The sequence below is a fragment of the Barbatula barbatula genome (assembly GCF_947034865.1).
Source record: "Barbatula barbatula genome assembly, chromosome: 2".
Lineage (NCBI taxonomy): Eukaryota > Metazoa > Chordata > Actinopteri > Cypriniformes > Nemacheilidae > Barbatula > Barbatula barbatula.
This window is the reverse complement of record NC_136767.1, coordinates 14,300,839-14,323,221: the sequence shown is the minus strand read 5'-3', so window position 1 is coordinate 14,323,221 and position 22,383 is coordinate 14,300,839. Positions and strand designations below refer to the sequence as shown.

The following is a 22,383-nucleotide window of genomic DNA, read 5'->3' as shown; positions in this document are numbered from 1 at the left end:
GTAGCAACATCTTAAAGATGCTGAACAGACTCAGAAGCGGCCGCCTCTTATCCAGTACGCTCAACAGCAGCAGCATCAGCAGCATCAGCAGCAGCAGCCGGGTGGACGCGTGGGGAGAAAAACACGTCCATGACATCATCCGCCTTGTAGTGATTCCCGTTCCCACCGGGTTCATCTCGTAGATGCAATCGCAGGATTCCCACACTAATTCCGTAACGCTAATCCCGTAACGCTCCGATGCTCTTCCCCGCGTTGGTTTCGATATCGCCATTGTGTGGTTTCGCAGAGTTATGAGGACGACCAAGAGATGCTTCCGGTGTAAAAGTGATATTATCTTTATGAAAGCCGTCGCGAGGAAGAGCTCTCCGCTGTGCCGATGCGATCGAGGCTATTGTTAGACGAGATGAAACGGTGTCAGTTGGCGTGACACACCTGGAATTGTCAAAGCTACGTCAAAGCACGTATTTACCGTGTTCCTCACATACACCGTGCCCGCGAGAGGAGAGGAAGCGTTCATTTTCCGCCGAATATTAGTTAAAGAAGCCGTTTATTCTTATTCTAGTTATTTCATGGGGATGTGTTCAAGGCAAGAGAGGATTCAAAAAGACGCCGACATCGTAATTCAAAGGTGTAAGGCAGAGAAAGACTGCCTGTTTTCTGGTAAGTTTTCATCGTCTCTTATTAAGAGTGCTATCGTGGATATCTTCCGTTAATTCAGTCATAACATATCGAACAGAGGACACCCGAGCTTCACTGTTGATCTCCTTAAAACCCCATAATGCTGAAAAACACGTATGTAGGTGCTACAATTGAATGTTTCCTGGATTTAGGTGTACTTATAAATTATGCAACAATCATCAACTGCAACCGCGGGCCTACCGAAACGTCAGCTGCCATTATTATCATATATTTTGCTCGGGAATAAAGACATTAACATGCCTTTCAGGTGTTGCTATGGGCGTTTTGTCAATGCGTGTTTGGTTAGGCATACCAATGGCCGGTACAGCTCATACGGTGTGTAAATAATCATCAGCTATCCGTTGAATTCTTGTATATCCTTCGTCAGTGGACAGTCCCTGTTGATGTTGCCATGGAGACTACACTTGTTGAAAGGGACTTTTCGTGGCCCAGTCTGTTAATACATTTTCACGTCTTTATTGTCTTTTTCAGAGTTTCGATTCTCCGACTCCACCTTTACGTTCACCTATTCAAAAGGACCTAAAAGGTAAACCTTGCCCCGAGACTTTCTTTTATTTGTCTTTATTGAAAAGAGATTTGTCACAAACCGTTACTGTTAAAACAAACTTCCACTGTCAACTGTATGCGCACAAGAGGCTCACGTGCGTGCTGGATGTTTGTGTGGTTTTGCATTTGTTACACAGTAAGCACTGAGTATTCAATTCAGGTCTGTGGGTATTATATCTTTTTCGTGTAATACCTCATAGCAGCATGCTCATTTTGTTTTGGTGTCCGTTGAAATTCTGTCGAAAATTGCTTTATAAAAACATCTGGAGCACTAAGCGACGTTGTCAGTTCCTTAAACGCCATGATTCACTCATAAACTGTACATACACTCTATAGCTTCATTGAACATGGAGATGCCACTGTATTCACGTTATTTAACTTGCTTTTGGTTTCATTAACGTGACCTTAAATAGTGACAACGTACGAAAAGACAAGCTTACTTGCAGTTAATCTATGACATGTTACAGGAACATGTTATTTCAAAGATGTATGACCTTCTTCAATCTGCAGAACACAAAACAAGATGTTTTGAAGAAGGTTGGTTACCAAACATCACTGACCACATTGTCTTTCATTATATGTACACGAAAACCTTAAAACGTTTCTCAAAATATATTATTTTGTGCCACAGAAAAACGTTTTGAACAACATATGGGCTAATAAATGATCATTGGATTTTTATTTTGGGCTATCTCTGAACTTTGAATACGAACTTCCTTTGGACTAACCTGTGAAAGCTTGGCTTCAAGTGTTCAAGTGGCAAGTTTTGTCTTGCAGAGTCTTGTGTCACGCACACAATATTGTCTGGTGAAAGGTAACATGAGAGGAACACCGTTGCCCTGGTTCTTGCCCAGGTCATCTTTCCATTCTTTCGACCTATTTACCACCTATTTCAGATATGATAAACTTTTTATTTGGACCCTCTCCACAGATTAAGAAGTGAAATGGACAGGAATATTTGCTTGCTGAATTTGACCATGCAAATGATGCTTCATTTTGTACCCTTACTTGCCAATGAAGTCAGACAAGACAAGACAAGACACCAAACTGAAATTTGAGCTTTAGGCCGTTTGGATGAGTAAAACATTAAAGCTACAAGCTTTCGGTACAAAGGAGCCCTGTTGTAGTTCGTTCCTCTCTATAGTCATGCAAATTTTATGATAAATATGCTAATTAAAATGAGTTGTCCAGGAAAGCACTTCGGGCTCAGTGGAGCAGTACCAGTACCGATAAGAAAGTATTGGGAAGATTTATGTATGCAGAATGGTGGATCCTGTCTTTGCAATAATCGACTTTAATTAAGGTCTTCAAGTTTTAATTACCGCCGGTATGTAAAGTGATTTCTGCTTTTGTCAGTATTACTTTTTATGGTTTCATTGTAAATTTCACTCTAAAACACATTCCTACACGCTACGTATATGTCAATTTGTCTATTCAAGAAATACAATTGCACTTATCTAATTCTGATTGTCACCAAGCATCTAAATCACATTATCCAGTTTTATTTACATTTCAGTCACTTTTAGCTTTTTGCTAATTCACTTGTGGAGTAATGCTGCGCTAAAGCAATTCTGTATTTAGGTGTTCTGCATTCAAAGGGAGTTCTATGTCTCCCTCCATTAAAAAAATTCTGCAAATGTCACTCTTGTTATTAGAGGAGACGCCGTGCATTATATGCAGGAAATGAGCTGGCAGGCTCTCTATGAAAAATCGTCGCACGTTGCATTAAGAGGAAGTAGCACATTTCCTGTTTGTAGAGTTCGCAGCATCAGTGTCTTTACTCGGAGATCCTTGTTTTTTATAGTAGTGTAGACGAAGAACCTAATTCTATCCTTTTGTATGTTTTGTTACTTGAAAGGAGGTTACCCTGAAATGAGATATACCTGCTATTCGATATAACTTCTAAAAGATAAACATTCACATTGACATCACTTTTGTTATGTTACCAAACTAGGTGGAGGCTATTTCAAGCTGTGAAAAGAATAGACAAGCCCTCAATCCATGAGATGCGGTGGTTACTCATGAATAGTCTCCGAGAACAGCACAAATTATGTTTGCATTTTATCATCTTCGATTAACTGAATTAACATAATTACCAAGAATGCTAAATTGTGACAAATGTTGTTGCATTAGATTTGGATACCGGAAGATTAACTTTGGGATAATTAGTATGTAGGTACTATACACTGCATGCAAACTATATCACCCTATCAAATAAATCAAGAAAATATCACCTGTTTCTTAGGATCTGCTTACAGTATGTTAGTTTAGGGTGTTGCGTTTAAGAAATTTGGCTTTTTCACGCTGCTTTGGACCTTTTTAACCATGCAATGAGTTTTCCTTTATTTGCTTAAAGGGGTCAATGGTGCGAATACATGCAAAGACGAGATACAAACTTGCCTGTAATTGCATTTTTTTACCTTAAATGGTGTATACACATTGCATTTCATCTAAAACAAATGATAATAAGTTTTAGCCGTGTCACATGACCCCTTAATAAAGATTAACCCACTTTAAACAGAATAAAAAGAATAAAAATGCAAGATTCAGGTGCAGTTTTACCTTAAGGATCTATCTTTGCTTGATCTAACCCTCAAGTAATTTTTTTGGTTCGACCTGATGCATTCAAATTGATTCAGTCGTATTAAAGTCATGTTAACATTTTGAACTTGAATAAAAAGATTTAATTTAAAAGCATAATTTTAAGAGTTTCAGTACGTCAAATAGCATCAAATCAATTGAACCAAGAAATACCAGATGCTAACTGTAACTACCTTGTACTTAAAGTGATAAGCCACCTAGAACTGGAAATTCTGTCATCATTTATTGTATTCCAAGCCTCTCATATGTCAAGCAACAAAATAAGATGTTTATACAGTGAAAGTCAATGGGAAGCAGGGGGGATATTATTCTGGGCTTGTTAATATTGACACTCCATTTAGTTTTGAATTTTAAGGACTTAAAATTGAGGTCTAGTCCTTGAAATCATTAGATTTACAGAGAACGTGACATTTATATACTAATAGTTAATTCAACAATCATAAAACTCCTTTCCTTTACTTGTTCTGTGTGTATATTTTGAATCATGTATAGTTATCTTAAGAAGCTGTTTAACCCTAAAAATGTACTTATGTAAACCAATATAGTCATGTTTAAGTCATAAATATCAGTAAAACAAGTTTGGGAATACAGTACAAATAAATTCAAAATAAATGTTCTTACTGGACCACATACACCATATTTCCATGGTATATATTTCAACAGTCATCGTAGCAGATGTTTGGAGCTCTAGAAAAAAAGTTTTGCATACCCTAAAGAACTGTATCATGCATGACGTGACAGAAGTCATTTTTAGACATAGTCAGGTCAGGTGTCGTTGTGAATCACTTAAGATGTGAATCTTCAGGAGGGGTTTCACTTCCACCGAATCAATTTCAATGCGAGTAGTCATCATATAATTACTTTTAGACTAGTATCACTTTCTGTAGTAGCTATCAGTCTGGGTTGCGTTTCCCAAACAACCACATAACTCGCTGGTTAACCACTATAGGACAATGCATCGTTGGGGAAATTTACGATGTAGTTACGACTGTTTCCCGAAACCGTAGTAACTCTGTCGAAGATCAATTGTTTCAACCAAGTTGGTTCAGCAATAGTTGATGACGCCACACAGGTTACATTGACACAGCGGACATGCGCGCGATGTTGACGTTTGATGTCTGCGTGCCGTGAACAGGGTGTTCACAGTGGTATTTAAAATACTGTACGTTAGCTGAAAATGTACACATGACCAGTCACAGAGTTCGGCCAGAGCGTTTTAATTGGGCAAAGTTTTTTTGGTCCTACGCCTCTCACAGAAGATATATAATGATGAAAATATTGTGTGACCGCTATACTTCTTGATTGCCATCAGGATGTAAAGAGATTTCCAACCAACATGACAATGTTTCTGGACAGGATCACCACCCGGGCTTTAATCTCTACATGAATTCAGGGTACTTTACAAAAGGCGGTGTCCTGTGGTCAACAATCTTTTATTAAAAACCTTATTTACTTGACTACGTAAAATGGAGACCACACTTAATAACCTTTTACTTAAGCATTTAGACTTGTGTTTGGGACATGTGTGCACCACCCTTCAGGATCCCGATAGGCTGTTCTGTAATGGGCATACAGAAAATCTCTTTTGGCACTTGCAATTCAGCTATATACTCCATCTGCTCATCTGTCAGGCTTTGTAACTTTGATGACATTTTCATTTAATTAGACCTTCTCTTTTTTTAAAAGGTTTTGCTGGTTTTCAGATTTCTGTCATAACTGTATTTCTGCACCTAACCTAAAAATTTTTTTACTTCGTTTTAATTGATTGATATACCATTACTTAATCACTTTAGAAATAAAATAAAGCATTTATTAATCTTAGTTCATGTTAATTTCAGCATTTACTAATAATTTTTTTAAATCAAATGTTGTAATTGTTAACATTACTTTATGCACAGTGAACTAACATGAATAATTGTTTTGACGTTAACTAACGTTAATAAGGATTACATGGTTTCAGTGGCAACAACATAAACATTTACATTTAGGCATGTAGCAGAAGCTTTTATCCAAAGAAATTTACAAGAGGCAAGGAAGCAATGAAGCGTTAAGTCGTAGAGGTAGCATTAGAAGTGCTGTAACAAGTTACCAGGTTATAGAAGGCAAGACAATACCTGTTGGGAGAGAAAAAGGAATTAGGTTTTTTATAAGCAGAAGGTAGCATGTTCACGTCAGGTTTTTTTTCGACAAAAGACGAGTTTAAGTTGTTTCTTGAAGGATGTGAGGGATGAAGCTGATCAGATTGAATTGTGAAGATTGTTCCACCAGCCAGGGATAGCAAAGGGGAATGAGCGGAAGATTGATTTTGTGAAGGGACTACTAGGCGCGCTCGTTTGCTGATCTCAGGGTTCTGGTTGGGCAGTATGTGTTAAGGAGGGAGTGAAAGTATGCAGGTGAGGACTGTGTTTTATTAAGGGGTGATGGTTTTAAAAGCCAGCATTAGAGACTTAAATTTAAACAAACAAACGTTATGTGGCCCAAATTTTACTTCCGGAAGACCTCCGCAAAACACTCCATAACTGTTCAGTAGTTCATTTTATACAAATAGTATACAATAAAATGTTAATATAAATAATATTAATATAAATTAAATAAATAAATATTTGTTATATTATTACCAAATACAGATGGGAATTTAACTTATGGCCAGGCAAATGCATACGATGAAACTGTCCATACATGTGTAGTTGACAGACTAATATGCAGATTTGTCCTATGGTGTGACAGCAAATTTAGAAAAAACTAATACTTTAGATAAATCTCTCTTATGCTATTTTATATCATAAATATAAATATTAATCATTGGAAACAATTTGTGTTTAAAGTTTGTGTTTACAATACAATGTATGTCTGTGTACTGGGCATGTTCATTTTGTATTATAAACACGAAAACATACATGTATATAGGAAATATTTTTATGTTTTTATTTATCAATAATTGAAATGATTTATAAATATTATGATGCCTAGACGTATTATGTAAACACACTTTTATACTGAATTTGATGAATCTTTTAATCTTTTGACAGCCCTAAAAACAATGTAAACAGTTGGTTTTCTAAATTTAGCTATGTCACACCAACTGTATTGCTCATTGTTAGTTAGTTTATGTCAGTAAATGCATCTACTAATGTGTGAACAAATACAACCTTATTGTAAAGTCTTACCATAAATATGAATATTAATTTATGGATCTGTTTAATAAAGAAGGGCTGGGAAACATTTTGATTCAGGACACTGCTGAGTCAGCTACAATAATAATTAATTTTATTTGACTTAGATTGAAACTATGCTGTTAATGTCTGAGAAAAGCTGCAGAAAATATCACAATATGTGAACTTGCTATTCAAACTGCTTTTGGAGTTTAGTGTAAAGCATTGCATGTGCATCCAGTCTAAAGTCAATGTTTGTTTCTTTCAGGGTCTCCTACTCTGTTCACGTCTCTGATGATTATCCAGGTAATGCACAAACTAATGAATGAATGGATGAAAGACGGGTGGATGGAGAGTTTGGATACCCTCAACTCTCACCATGGCATATGATTGAACCAACTTCATTACTCAGAAAGAAAGATTACTCATTTTCCATCTGTTATAATAAGGAGCCACTGTCATTTATTCACTGTGTGATTCGATCTGTGCGGTATAACTGGTCTGATAGCCAAGATGATATAGGCTGTCTGATAAAGTGACAGATGATACAACTGATACTAAAGTTGATAGTAACGGAACTAAACCACATCACTCTCAGTGTGAGAACATCTGCTTTATATTCTCATTCTCCTCCTATTCTGTCATTTAATTTCAACGGCACAATACTTCAAGCCGGAAACACTGTTTGTTATTTTTCTCTTAAGAGTCATAAAATGATGGAGCATTGAAGTTCGGTGAGTTTTATGGGTAAAGTGATTAGGCTGGATTTATGTAGCTTTTGTGTGTTTCCTCTGTAGACACACAGTTTTCCTTCACTTTCATTCACATTTTCTTCACTTATTATTATTTAAGTATTTATCCTCAACAGACAAACTACCATGTACTTATTCTCAAATTCCCCAGTGGATTTTCGTCTTAATCTGCAGTATTGCTCTTTCTGTAAATCTGAGATTGACATTTGATGTTTTACTTCAACACACAAGAGTTTTTCCCCTAAATTGGGAAGATGCAGACATGCTCTTTGCCGGAGCTTTAGTCTAGACTGATTTACAGCATAGTGGCAGACAGTCAGCTTTGCATAAGAATGAGGAATTTGCCTGGCACAGACAGAAGGCCACGGGCTGTGTTAACATGAACATAGTGGATTGCCCAGAAACCATGGCATCAGCATTTATCTCGCTTTTCTATCAAGTATTTCTGTTAATAATTTACGTACAGTATACTTTGTATTTAATGTCTTATTCTGCCGTTGTTCACTTTGTTAGTTCTTTTCTTGTCTTTACAGATAACACATTTGTGTCTAACTCTGAAAATGAGGATGAAGTATTAGTCACCCGGGATCCAATACCAGTAATTTTCCACAGAATTGCAACAGGTGGGAGTCTCTGTTATACACTTGTAAATCAATAACTAACCAGTAACAGAAAACCAAACCCCAAAATCGTGGTACAGTATTATAACTATTTAACATCTAACTATATGTTTTAGAAATGTTGTGAAGACGTTTAAATTGTGCATAATCATCTAAGTGCCTCGTTATTGCAGTTTCTGTGCGTAATCCACTTTCCAATCTGGAGCTCATTGAACAGGCTGGCTGGATTTCATGAGAAAAAAACTTGTAGAGGATGTCTTTAGCTCCTATTTTAAGCATAGGTCAAGTCATATGTGCCAAAAAACAAAGTGGGTAAACAGCACCAGTCTTGACTAATTTCCTCCAGACTCTTATTAGAGGCTCATCCCACCTCATGTTGTTTTAGTCCGCACATTTACTAAAAAAAGTGTTGACATTTTCCAGCACAGTGCATTATAACCAATGAGTCTGTGTACACAGCTGGATGTCAGTGTGAAATGTTTTCTTACTTGTTTCTGACACCACATAAATTGCCTTATTTTAACTCGGAGGTGGCGCGGGACTCAAGCATCACTTGAAGGTCCCGACCTGACTGTTCCCCTAGCACGTTACCATTGCACTGTGTAAATCTAGCTTTTTAGATGTTGCACATGCAGAGCTGTCACACAAAATGTGCTAGAAATGATCACTTGTTGGAAATATTAGTGTATTAGCATACAATCTCGTTGCTTTCTTTTTGTCTTTAGAAATACGTATAAATAACGATGCGCCCAGTTGTCCATCTATTAAACCAAAACCTCAAACTGACAAAAACCCGGTAAGAATTGACTCAGTGTTTTTTATAAAAACTGTGACATGCTGTGCGTTTTATCGCTTGTCAAATAATATAAATGCTTATGTGCTTTACGTGTCTCTAGTGCCATTATGCTATAGAGGAGGATTCAGAGGGTGACAATGATTCTGAGGAGTTCTACTATGTGGGGCAGGTGAGTTCAGAGGAATGTCTGTATTATAATACATTTCTGGTTAAAAACATGTAAACACATGATCCTTCTGTATTAGTTGTACTAGTTCGATTGTTTTAAATTGATAGCAGAACCACCAATTGAAGTAAGAGAATTATATAGTGACCAAAACAACGAATTTACATTTAGTCATTTAGCAGATGCTTTTATCCAAAGCGACTTACAAATGAGGTAAACAATGGAAGCAATCGGAATAACATAAGGACAACAACATTTTTTTAAAGATGGTTAAACAAATCAAATCCGTTTTAAAGACTAAGAGTGGTTCAAAAACCCTTTATGATGTTTAAAATTACAAGGACCGTGACGTCGCCCGGTATGGCGCAACCGGGGCACCACCCTGGAGCCAGGCCCGGGGTCGGTGCTCGTATGCGAGCGTCTGGTGGCCGGGCCTTTCCCCACGGGGTCCGGCCGGGCTCAGCCCGAAGGAGCGACGTGGGGCCGCCTTCCCGTGGGCTCACCACGTGCGGGAGGGACCATAGGGGGTCGGTGCGTAGTGGATCGGGCGGCAGTCGGAGGAGAGTGCCTCGACAGCCCGATCCCTGGACACGGAAGCTAGCTCTAGGGACGTGGAACGTCACCTCGCTGGCGGGGAAGGAGCCTGAGATGGTGCGTGAGGTTGATAGGTTCCGACTAGAGATAGTCGGGATCACCTCTACGCATGGCTTGGGCTCTGGAACCACACTCCTCGAGAGAGGATGGACACTTCATCACTCTGGAGTTGCCCATGGGGAGAGGCGGCGGGCTGGTGTGGGTCTGCTTATAGCCCCCCAGCTCTCCCGGCATGTGTTGGAGTTTACCCCGGTGAACGAGAGGGTCGTTTCCCTGCGCCTACGGGTCGGGGTTAGGTCTCTCACTGTTGTTTGTGCCTACGGGCCGAACGGCAGTGCAGAGTACCCGACCTTCTTGGAGTCTCTGGGAGGGGTGCTGGAAAGTACTCCGACTGGGGACTCCGTCGTCCTACTGGGGGACTTCAACGCCCATGTCGGCAACGACAGTGACACCTGGAGGGGCGTGATTGGGAGGAACGGCCCCCCTGATCTGAACCCGAGCGGTGTTCAGTTATTGGACTTCTGTGCTAGCCACAGTTTGTCTATAACGAACACCATGTTCAAGCATAAGGGTGTCCATCAGTGCACGTGGCACCAGGACACCCTAGGCCGCAGGTCAATGATCGACTTTGTGGTCGTTTCATCTGACCTGCGACCATATGTTTTGGACACTCGGGTTAAGAGAGGGGCGGAGCTGTCAACTGATCACCACCTGGTGGTGAGTTGGATCCGATGGCAGGAGAGGAAGCTGGACAGACTCGGCAGACCCAAACGTACTGTAAGGGTCTGCTGGGAACGCCTGGCCGAGTCTCCTGTCAGAGAGATCTTTAACTCCCACCTCCGACAGAGCTTCAACCAGATCCCGAGGGAGGCTGGAGACATTGAGTCCGAGTGGACCATGTTCTCCGCCTCCATTGTCGAAGCGGCCACTCGGAGCTGTGGCCGTAAGGTCTCCGGTGCCTGTCGAGGCGGGAATCCCCGAACCCGGTGGTGGACACCGGAAGTAAGGGAGACCGTCAAGCTGAAGAAGGAGTCTTATCGGGCCTGGTTGGCTTGTGGGACTCCTGAGGCAGCTGACAGGTACCGGCAGGCCAAGCGGACTGCTGCCCGGGTGGTTGTGGAGGCAAAAACTCGGGCCTGGGAGGAGTTTGGTGAGGCCATGGAGAAGGACTATCGACTGGCCTCGAAGAGATTCTGGCAAACCGTCCGGCGCCTCAGGAGAGGGAAACAGTGCCCTACCAACGCTGTTTACAGTGGAGGTGGGAGGCTGTTGACCTCAACTGGGGATGTCGTCGGACGGTGGAAGGAGTACTTCGAGGATCTCCTCAATCCCACCGTCACGTCCTCCATTGAGGAAGCAGAGGTTGAGGGCTCAGAGGAGGACTCGTCCATCACCCAAGCCGAAGTCACTGAGGTAGTCAAGAAACTCCTCAGTGGCAAGGCACCGGGGGTGGATGAGATTCGCCCTGAGTACCTCAAGTCTCTGGATGTTGTGGGGCTGTCTTGGCTGACACGCCTCTGCAGCATCGCGTGGCGGTCGGGGACAGTGCCTTTGGGATGGCAGACCGGGGTGGTGGTCCCTCTTTTTAAGAAGGGGGACCGGAGGGTGTGTTCCAACTACAGGGGGATCACACTTCTCAGCCTTCCCGGGAAAGTCTATGCCAGGGTACTGGAGAGGAGAATACGGCCGATAGTAGAACCTCGGATTCAGGAGGAACAGTGTGGTTTTCGTCCAGGCCGTGGAACGCTGGACCAGCTCTACACCCTCTACAGGGTGCTGGAGGGTTCATGGGAGTTTGCACAACCAATCCACATGTGTTTTGTGGATTTGGAGAAGGCATTCGACTGTGTCCCTCGTGGCATCCTGTGGAGGGTGCTTCGGGAGTATGGGGTCTGTGGTCCTTTACTAAGGGCTGTCAGGTCCCTGTACGGCCGAAGCAGGAGCTTGGTTCGCATTGCCGGCAGTGAGTCGGACTTGTTCCCAGTGCATGTCGGACTCCGGCAGGGCTGCCCTTTGTCACCGGTTCTGTTCGTAATTTTTATGGACAGAATTTCTAGGCGCAGCCGGGGGCCGGAGGGTGTCAGGTTTGGGGACCACACGATCTCGTCTCTGCTATTTGCGGATGATGTTGTCGTGTTGGCCCCTTCAAACCAGGACCTTCAGCATGCACTGGGACGGTTTACAGCAGAGTGTGAAGCGGCTGGAATGAAAATCAGTACCTCCAAATCTGAGGCCATGGTCCTCAGTCGGAAAAGGGTGGCTTGCCCACTTCAGGTTGGTGGAGAGTTCCTTCCTCAAGTGGAGGAGTTTAAGTATCTCGGGGTCTTGTTCACGAGTGAGGGAAGGATGGAACGGGAGATTGACAGACGGATCGGTGCAGCTTCTGCAGTAATGCGGTCGATGTACCGGTCCGTCGTGGTGAAGAAAGAGCTGAGCCGCAAGGCGAAGCTCTCAATTTACCGGTCAATCTACGTTCCTACTCTCACCTATGGTCATGAGCTTTGGGTCATGACCGAAAGGACAAGATCCCGGATACAGGCGGCTGAAATGAGCTTCCTCCGCAGGGTGGCTGGGCGATCCCTTAGAGATAGGGTGAGAAGCTCGGTCACCCGGGAGGAGCTCGGAGTAGAGCCGCTGCTCCTCCACATCGAGAGGGGTCAGCTGAGGTGGCTTGGGCATCTGTTACGGATGCCTACTGGACGCCTTCCCCGGAAGGTGCTCTGGGCCCGTCCGACCGGGAGGAGACCCCGGGGAAGACCTAGGACACGCTGGTGGGACTATGTCTCCCGGCTGGCCTGGGAACGCCTCGGTGTCCCCCCGGAAGAGCTGGAGGAAGTGTCTAGGGTGAGGGATGTCTGGGCATCTCTGCTTAGACTGCTGCCCCCGCGACCCGGCCCCGGATAAAGCGGTAGAAAATGAATGAATGAATGAATGAATCCGTTTTATGGTGTATTCTTCAGAACTTTGCCCAGATTTCAGATGTGACTTTCTTTCTTCTGCAGACCACAAAAGAAGATATTTTGAAGAATGTCGGTAACTGAACCATGGCTCTACCCATTGACTTGCATTCGTTTTGTGTCCATATAATAAAAGTAAATGGGTGCCGCCATTATTTTTCAAAAAATAGTTTGTGTTCTGCAGAAACAAGAGAGTCAAATTGGTTTGAAGTAACAACAGGGTTAGTCAATGATGACAGATTTTTCATTTTGGGTGAACTATCACTTCAACAAGGCCACCTGACTTTAAACCTCACATGGTGACTGTGACGTCACCTCTGGTTTTCTAGGTATATCCATCCCCACACTCACAGTACCTTAGGCTTGAGATTTTTCATTTCATGGTAAATTGACTCAATATAGAAAAAACTTTCTTAAAATTTTAATGATTAGTCCCTCACTCTTTAGAGAACGTTTTTTAAATGAATCAGGTGACCGTCCACTGGAGCAGATCCATTAAACTTGAGAGACTAAGCTTTGAGTGGCCTGTGAGGAGCAGTCTGGTGCTGATGAAGATGCATGTCCTAATGTTCGCGCTGGGCTTTCAATGCCCACTGGCTCTTGCTCACTGTAATGTGGCCAATTGCAATTTTCACATCCGTGCTAGGAACACTCGATTCCAAAACTAGCAGGCCACAAGTCTTCGGGTAGATGTTTCCATATGGTTACCTACCATGCTTGCTGGACTGGAGCACAGCTGGTGGATCGCCATGATCAGGACTGTTTTCAGTGTTGTGTGTTATTTTACACAGCAAATATTGCTTATTGCTCCCCGAACTCTTTGTAAGTCGCTTTGGATAAAAGCATCTGCTAAATGACTAAATGTAAATGTTAATGTAAACTATCCAAAGACGAACTCTTTTAAAGACATTTTACAAATTTACATCTTACCTCTAAGACATATTTGACTGCATGTTAAAACATTTTCTAAAATACAATTTGTACAATTGTATTATAATGAAGACTCTCAAAAAAAATTATTCATAAAGACATCTAATCTACATCTCTAAATCATACACAATATACTTTCTGTTTTCATTCAGGTTTATCATATGCACAGCCTAGGTTTGAATAAATTGTACTCATGGATTTGTACTCGTGGTTCTCTTGGGAAATCTGCCTCCAGAATCCTGCACTAGCAATTTTAGTCGAGCTTAAACGAGAGGAATTCTAAAATCAGTCATAAAATACTTAATAGGCAAGTTAAGGCAAATGAACTTCCACAGGGAAGTTAGACTGTAGATTTGAATACAAAGTCTAAAAGGACTGATCCTAGAGTAGAGTTCTCCATGAGTTTATGATGAATACTATTATGAAAGTGCAAATATCATCAAAGGAGCCTATTTATCATCAACAGTACAAATATAGCTTGACGATTGATATCAGAAACCTTGTTTGACGTGTTCTTGATCTTATACTGATTAAAGACTCATTGCTAAGCCAATGAAATGAACATCTGAAGCCTCAAGGTAGCACAAATCAGAAGTAGTGAAGTACTCTTAAAGCTTGCCAAAGATTGGGTCCAGTCCTCAGACCTTGATCAAGTGTCCCTGTGTTTAATCTAAATGAATGCACCGCTGCTCCTGTCTACTACCCCGGGCCATGCGTGTCACTCTTTGACCTTTTGTGTTTGTGTGGGCAGGTAAATTATGATGGAGAGCTTCACAAACACCCCCAGCTGGAGGCCGATTTGGCAGCCGTGAGGGACTTATATGGCCATCATGCAGTATCTCTCAGGTACCTGACTGTTCTCTCGCTTTTTTTCTCAAATCGATGTGAGAACATTACGCTTGATGAAACTGTTCTTACACAGGGGTGTGATTTTCGCTGAGTAATATAGCAGGCACTTTTCAGGAACAGGTTGCAAATTAGAGCCTGAAACTTTTTTTAACAAAGAGGCAGTGAAAATAAGTTAGACAATATTGATTGGCAGATAGGAGACTTAACTAAATGATGTTTAAACGTTTTTTGTTTGCTTAAATGAATTGATGATTATTTTAGATTTTAAAATGATATAAACATTATGACATTATTGTATAAATGTAATTGTTGGTTGGGTTAGGGTTAGTAGTGGGCACTGTCAAGAACGGTGTAGGAGGGAGAACCCAAGTGCAGGCAGACACAGGGATGAAGGGGTTACAATAAGTTTAATCACAATAAACACAAAACAAAAACCCACGAGGGAGTAAAACAAGGCTAGATAAATAATAATGACATCAGGACACCGACTAACTAGACTGAACTAAAAGACTAGACTGGACTGAACTAAAAGACTAGACTGGACTGAACTAAAAGACTAGACTAGACTGAACTAAAAGACTAGACTAGACTAGACACAGGGTAACAATAATTCCAGACACGACTAATCCAAGAAGCAAATAACTGAACAGGTAGCGCATGGGGAAAGGCATACAGAGTATGATGACCAAGCAAAGGACAATGAACACGAGGATGTTTTAAAGGGGAACAAACAGGAAAATTAACAAGGGGCAGGTGTAGGTAATGAAACACTAATGGGAAGGCTAACGAAATAAAAGGGCGGGGAACACCGACAGGACACGAGAAAGCACATGGCAAGTCAAAATCTAAACAAAGCCATGTCTTTCTCACACAAAACCTAAGGCTATGCCATAACTCCGCTGCAAGACCAAGAATTAACATGACATGATAGCGGAATCATGACAGGCACAAGTAATGTCTGGGGGGCATATTTGTACAACGTTTGCTTTAAATGTCTCTCAAACCATCAAAAGATGAGGTGTATGTACAAAATGGATAAAACACAACATTTTAAAGGTGTTTCTTGGACATCTATCAGGAAATGATGGTTTTATTAAAAAAATCGTACAGGAAAGAAAACAAACTTTGACTACAGTGTCAATTTGTCTTTCTACTGAGCTAAACTTTTCAGATGTGTTGTATGTGTTTTAGTATTATTAAATATATTTAGTATTTGAATAATACCGAAGATATTAATTGTACAAAGATGGAAATGACTTTCGGCCACTAATGTAGATAAACAGGTCAAGATCACTCCTGTGAAATAAGTATTTTACATTACATTATTTATTGGTTTATTCTTTCTAGGATAATAGCTAATCTGAAATATCTAGTAGTTCTCTCACCCAAAAAAATTATATACCTCAATTTCTTTCAAAAAGTTATTGGACACCAAAATGAAACTTATCATGACTACAACAGCAGGAAAAAATATTGTGTCATTTTTTTGTCCTGTTGAACACAAAATTATATACTTTGAAGAATTTAGGAAAGCAAACAGTTCTCAGGCACCTTTGACTGCCATTGATTTTTCCTACTATGGTAGTCAATGTAGTCCCAAAAATGTCAGTTGCTAACATTCTTCCAAATATCTTTGTTTTTGTTCAACAAATAAATGTATACAGGTTTGGGACTACATTTTGGGGAGTATTTCATGACAGAATTCTCATTTTTGGTGGATTATCCCTTTAATAAAAAAGAAGAAAATAATCAATAAATAAGAAGCATGATGTCAGAAAAAGTGCAAACAGCGCCTTGGTTCACTTTCTTATCTGTCCCCATCTGAGCTGTGCTTTATGTGAGCAATAGTTCTTTAGTGTTCTGGCACAGTTAACCCTCTCAAGGACGTTCTCTCCCCAAGCCAGGTCTCCATCTCGCCAACCTGTGATTTGAGTTAATGCTCAGTGATCAACTGAAGCACTGTGTGTGAGAGTCAGAGTCATTTCAGCTCCATCACAGCAGTGCAATGATCTGCTGATGGCTGTGTTGTAAAGGCTTATTTACTAATCTGCTCTGCCATCAGTGTAGGTGCAGATTTTAAACTGCTGCTTTTAAGAATGCTGTGGATAATCATTTTTGTCTTCTGAAAGCCAAACATGTGCACGCACTTGCGAAAATGTCCAGATCGAGCATGTGGTGAGAAAGTCGTAAAAAGCACTCGTGACAAATTTTCAACAAGAATGTGAGTCATCTTGCCAAATCTGGCTAAGCAAAAGCTCAGCCTTTTGAAAGTTTATATGTCAGGCTGCTTTTGATAACAGCAAACAGAGAGAATGGTAAAAATGATTCTATTTACAGCAGCGTAACTTTGTATTTGATATTTAGTCACGTGCGTGATCTTTGAAACATTAGCCCTGAGTCATGGACTGAAAGCTATTTTGGGTATTTTGCTCTGCTTTCTGCTTGAAAAATGACCTGGGCTGTTTTTTGCTGCAGTCTCTGCATGACTACCTTGAGCGGGTTCACTGAGGCCTTTTTAATAACTCCAGGACATTTCCCACCAAACGCTTCGAGTCGCTGGCTTTTGCTGCTATATGGGGTGGAACTGGAATTTATTGGAATGGCATAACTGGAAACAATTTAAAGGCGAAGTTACCCAAAAATAAGATGTCATCATTTGGTAACGCTTGAGTGAGTTGTTCCAAATCTGTATATATTTCTTCATTCTGATGAACACATAGATATTTGGAAGAATGCCAATAACCAAACAGTTCTTGGCCAACATTGACTACCAAAGTAGGAGAAATTTGTTGAGCACAAAAGAAAATCTTTTAAAGAATGCAGAAAAACAAACAGTTCTGGGGCACTTTTGACTACCATTGTCATTTTTCCTACTATGGTAGTCAATGGTGGCCAAGAACTGTTTGATTACAAGCATTCATCCAAATATATTCTTCTGTGTTCATCAGAACAAAGACATTTATGCAGGTTTGGAACAACTCGAGGGTGACTAAATTATGACAGAATTGTTATTTTGGGTGAAGTGCGCCTTTAAATTATTTGTAGAACTGTTTAACTTAACTTCAATGTGTGTATTTATCTCTCAAAATAAGTCAGTGTTTACGTGCGTTTATGTGTTCGTGAGCTGTTTCCTCTTGACAGATTAAAGTGGATTATTATTTTCTCAAACCTCTTGCTTTTGAGACAGTGGTTGTTTTTGGAGTGAGATGTAACCATGGTAACAGTTAGCTCAGAGCAACGCAACAAACTCATCGTAGTGGTTTTATGAGAAATAAATGCATTGAGGGGGGTGTGGAAACAGAGCTTCATGCATCACGCCACATCTTGTTTAAAGCAGTGGACAGTATTGTAGTAGTGTTTATGTCGAAATCAGTGTTTTTCCAAATGCTACTTTGTGAAAAAATGAAGTCTTATGATTTATTCTGGCACTGCCTACTTATGTTTGCTTCTCTGAGAATTATTTTTTATATCAAGGCTTCATATTCCACCAAAAAACATAATATTATATACTATGGCAACTGTTGTGTATAACTTAGTACAAGGATGAATGTGATGATGTGAAGGATGAAATATCATAATCACCAAGTCTGGAAATGCTTTGTGTACAATGTAGGGAATATGGTGCAATTGATGACGTGGACATCGACCTACACATAGATGTCAGTTTCCTAGATGTAAGTAACTGTTTCGTTGTGTTACTAAACATAATTGATAAAGACTTGAAGTATGGAAAGCACTATATACTAGTATACAGTCATTTAAGACACAGTCTGTGAAAACAAGGCTTAAGTGTCAAAATCTAATTTTGAGGAAATGAGCATCAAAGTTTCATTTCCACCATCCAACACTATGATTTCAATCTTTACCATGGTATGTGTTCACAGAATATTGTTTACATTATGTAGGTGGATTATATGTAAAAAACATATATACTGTAGTTATCTCAACTTTAGAAACTGAAATGCAGTGTTTGTTTAAAGGAGGAGATTGCACTTGCGTGGGATGTGATCAGGAGTGAACCTGTTATTGTGCGGCTTCACTGCTCGCTTACACAGTATCTCAATGGACCAGGTTAGATGACACACACACATACATGCAGACACGTCCAGTAATAAAACTTTCATGATATAAACAGATTCAATTGAATTTATCCCAACAGTATGCACATGTAATATACGACCCTAAATGCAATTGCCAACTCTCTACAAAACGATGCAGCTACAAATGTCGTAACACTACACTAATACACCAACTTAACTGGTTTAAACAAAGGATTTAGTAAGTAGTTTTTTCTTTGAAGCGTTAGCTGAATTTATTTATTTTAACTGATCCAGACATAATTCTTAATTACAATACATAGCTTATATTGTCTGGAGTACGATATTTTTGTTGAAGCTGTGGATGTTAACTGGCATTTATTCATTTTGTAAAATGTACAGTAATTTACATACATCTTTCCTTTAACTCAAGCTAAAATATTGATCCACTTTTTTTTTTGATGCACATGTTCTTCCAACTTTTGCCGGCAAGGCAGTTTGGCTTATTTGGCTTGTTAGGTGAGGCTTACTGTATGTACACCAATACACAAACAGTTCACGAATAGCTACATGACCTGTGTTCCTATCAGTAGACGACTTGTGTCCCTGCACTGTTGACATCTCTTTTAGCAAGCTTTCTTTGTTGATTGAAGATTTAAACCAAATTACATGCATCAAGGACATACGCCACTTCAGTTCAGATCACAAAAGAAACAGAGACAAGTAACATGAACAAGGCTATAAAGCTCCCGCTAAGATATCGCTAATCATAATTGGCTCATTTTCGAAGTGACCTCCTGTTCCAGTGTTTTAAAATGACCTGAATTGCTTTGATAGATGCATTTCATCTCAAATGTTTTTAAACGATTCCTAATATCCCCAAGTTATTTCATTAGTTACTAGATAGGCCTACTTTTAATCGCATTGATATCTTTTCCAGTTCCCACTGTTGATGTGTTTCAAGGGTATTCAAAAGACAGATTTGGACTGGGACATCAGCTGAAAAAGTAAGAAACTAGAATAAAATCTGGAAAGTATTCACAGCGCTTCACTTTTTCACATTTTGTCATGTTACAGCCTTATTCCAAAATGGATTCAATTCATTATTTTCCTCAAAATTCTACAAACAATACCCCATAATGCCAATGTGAAAGAAGTTTATTTGAAATCTTTGCAAATTTGTTAAAAATTAAAAACGAAAAAAAGTACACGTATATTAGTATTCACAGCCTTTGCCATGACACTCAAAATTGAGCTCAGCTGCATCCTGAATCCACTGATCTTCCTTGAGATGTCTCTACGACTTGATTGGAGTCCACCTGTAGTAAATTCAGTTGATCCGCCGAGACAGGATTGTATCGAGGCACAGATCTGGAGAAGGGTACAGAAAACTTTCTGCAGCATTGATGGTCCCAATGAGCACAGTGGCCTCCATCATCCGTAATTGGAAGAAGTTTGGAACCATCAGGACCAAGCCAGGGCCCAGACTTGAACCCGATTGAACATCTCTGGAGAGATCTGAAAATGGCTGTGCAACGACGCTCCCCATCTAACCTGATGGAGCTTGAGATATCTTGTAATGACAAAAAGGAAGAAACTGCCCAAAAATAGGTGTGACAAGCTTGTAGCATCATACTCAAAAAGACTTGAGGCTATAATTGATGTCAAAGGTTCTTCAACAAAGTATTGACCAAAGGCTGTGATACTTATGTACATGTGCTCTTTTATTTTTAATACATTTGCAAAGATTTCAAACAAACTTCTCTGTCATTATGGGGTATTGTTTGTAGAATTGAGGAAAATAATGAATTGAATCCATTTTGGAATAATGCTGTAACATGAAAAAATGCGCTGCGAATACTTTCTGGATGCACTGTATATTGTTGTTTCATACTGCAAGGTTGAATTGTATGGTGTCATTCATAAGTATGTTTTATCTCGGTAGGATAATGCAAACCTTTGTCACACAGCAGTGGAAGTGTCAAAGCAAAGATAAACTCATCAGCCCACACAGCAAAAAGCAAAGCGAGAAGAAGGTGAAGTCTCCGCTGCACATTTTTTCAACTCTGCGCAGGTAAGAGCAAAGATTTATTCAGTTTATCACATACAAGCTATTCTTAGTCTTAGGTTTAATCAAACTTTTATTGATCATTCCCATTTGAAGATCTTTTTAATCCAGGAATAATGGCGTTTTTCCACTGCGTGGTAGCTTTTCCCCTGCAGTTTCAAAGCCGCTTCAAAGTGGGTGGGATTATATATATATTGTCATAGTTGCGCCACCTCTACTGCCGTGAGATCATCGTGGAGCATGTCCTTGTACTCTAGTGTTGAAAATTCAACGATGCTGGTAATGGCGATTCTCTGACCAATCAGTTATCCAACCCTGTGTCAAGGCAATCTGTGGCATAGGCACGAAATTTGGAATCTATTTATTCAAATTCATGGAGACGAATGTCCCCCTTTTTTCGAGGCACTCAGCATGACTTTTAATACATGGATCGTGTGTGTATATCCATTAATATATTATAACCTGATATCAAAAGAAGTTGTACATATTTTAGGTCACCCCAAACCCTAAAATTACAGCTGCAAAGGCTAGAAAAGGTTTCAGGAGGTGGCAAAGCAATCATAAATGGCTACTCTAACCCCCCCCCCCAAACTAACGTCACAGGGGCAAAGTCAAATCATTCAAAAACATTATAATAAGATCTTGGAAACAGGAATTCACACGAATGCACCAACTTGTAAAATATGTATGATTTCCGATCAGATTACGTTGATGTATATTTATACATATGAGAGATACTGCGTACATATGTAGAAGGTCGTGCTGACTTGCACGAAAAAAGGGGGAAATTCGTGTCAGGAATACAAATGAATAGCTTACAGTTCGTGACAATGTCATGAATTCCCTCGAGACCGTGTTGAGTGATCTGTGTGTCACATTTTGTTATCAGTACGAGGTGCTTGGAACCTGAACTAAGGTGGTACTACAAAAGTATTACATCGTGTCCTAACCAAACGTGATGCGATGAGATTCCTGCGATAAGCAATTTAACTGTATACCAAACACGGAAAAGGGGCGTGACACAACAATCAATCACCACACAGCCAATCACAGCAATTTTTCTCTGTCCACGCACCCTCTCACGCTACAGCTGAATAGTGCACATACTGTATAGAGATGACTTGAGTGTTGCCTCACAGGACACTTTGCTATAATTTATGAATCTAAACGTATTTAATCAAATGTATATAGCCTGTCCTCATCCATGTTTGGGGATTAATATTCAAGAGGTGCAGAATTTACATGGAATAAGATCCTTGTGTGGGTGGAGCTGTAAGCCGCGACATCGCAGAAATAGAAATCATTTCTTAAATAGAAAGGCCGCTGCTCGTCGCGCAGCGCTGTCACGGATGGTTAGGGCAAAACCTCTGATTAACATGGAACATATACCTCTTATCACGTGTCGCATCGCGTTTGGTTATGACACGGTGTTAGGTACTAGGTACTGTACACAGTGGAAACCCCTGGAATGCTGTACCGTACCGCACTATGCAGTGGAGAAGCGCCATAAGGTTGAATTTGTGACCCTACTAGTGAAAACCGAGCAAAAGATTTACTGTTTTCTACATAAAACCCTTCTAAATAATGTAAAAAAAATTCAGTGAAAATATCCTAAT

The 22,383-nt window shown here is 40.3% G+C and overlaps 1 protein-coding gene across 1 annotated transcript in view; it reads left to right on the top strand.

Moving 5' to 3' along the window:
* Positions 1-26: 26 nt before the first annotated feature.
* parp8 (poly (ADP-ribose) polymerase family, member 8) overlaps positions 27-22,383 on the top strand; it is a 32,737-nt gene continuing 10,380 nt past the window's right edge. Inside the window, exons 1-11 of the mRNA XM_079447723.1 lie at positions 27-660; positions 1,171-1,225; positions 7,267-7,304; positions 8,284-8,373; positions 9,096-9,166; positions 9,267-9,335; positions 14,565-14,659; positions 18,276-18,336; positions 18,643-18,733; positions 19,640-19,706; positions 20,645-20,773. Of these exons, the coding sequence (XP_079303849.1) occupies positions 570-660; positions 1,171-1,225; positions 7,267-7,304; positions 8,284-8,373; positions 9,096-9,166; positions 9,267-9,335; positions 14,565-14,659; positions 18,276-18,336; positions 18,643-18,733; positions 19,640-19,706; positions 20,645-20,773 (857 nt within the window). The 5' untranslated portion in view covers positions 27-569. The remainder of the gene's footprint in view (positions 661-1,170; positions 1,226-7,266; positions 7,305-8,283; positions 8,374-9,095; positions 9,167-9,266; positions 9,336-14,564; positions 14,660-18,275; positions 18,337-18,642; positions 18,734-19,639; positions 19,707-20,644; positions 20,774-22,383) is intronic.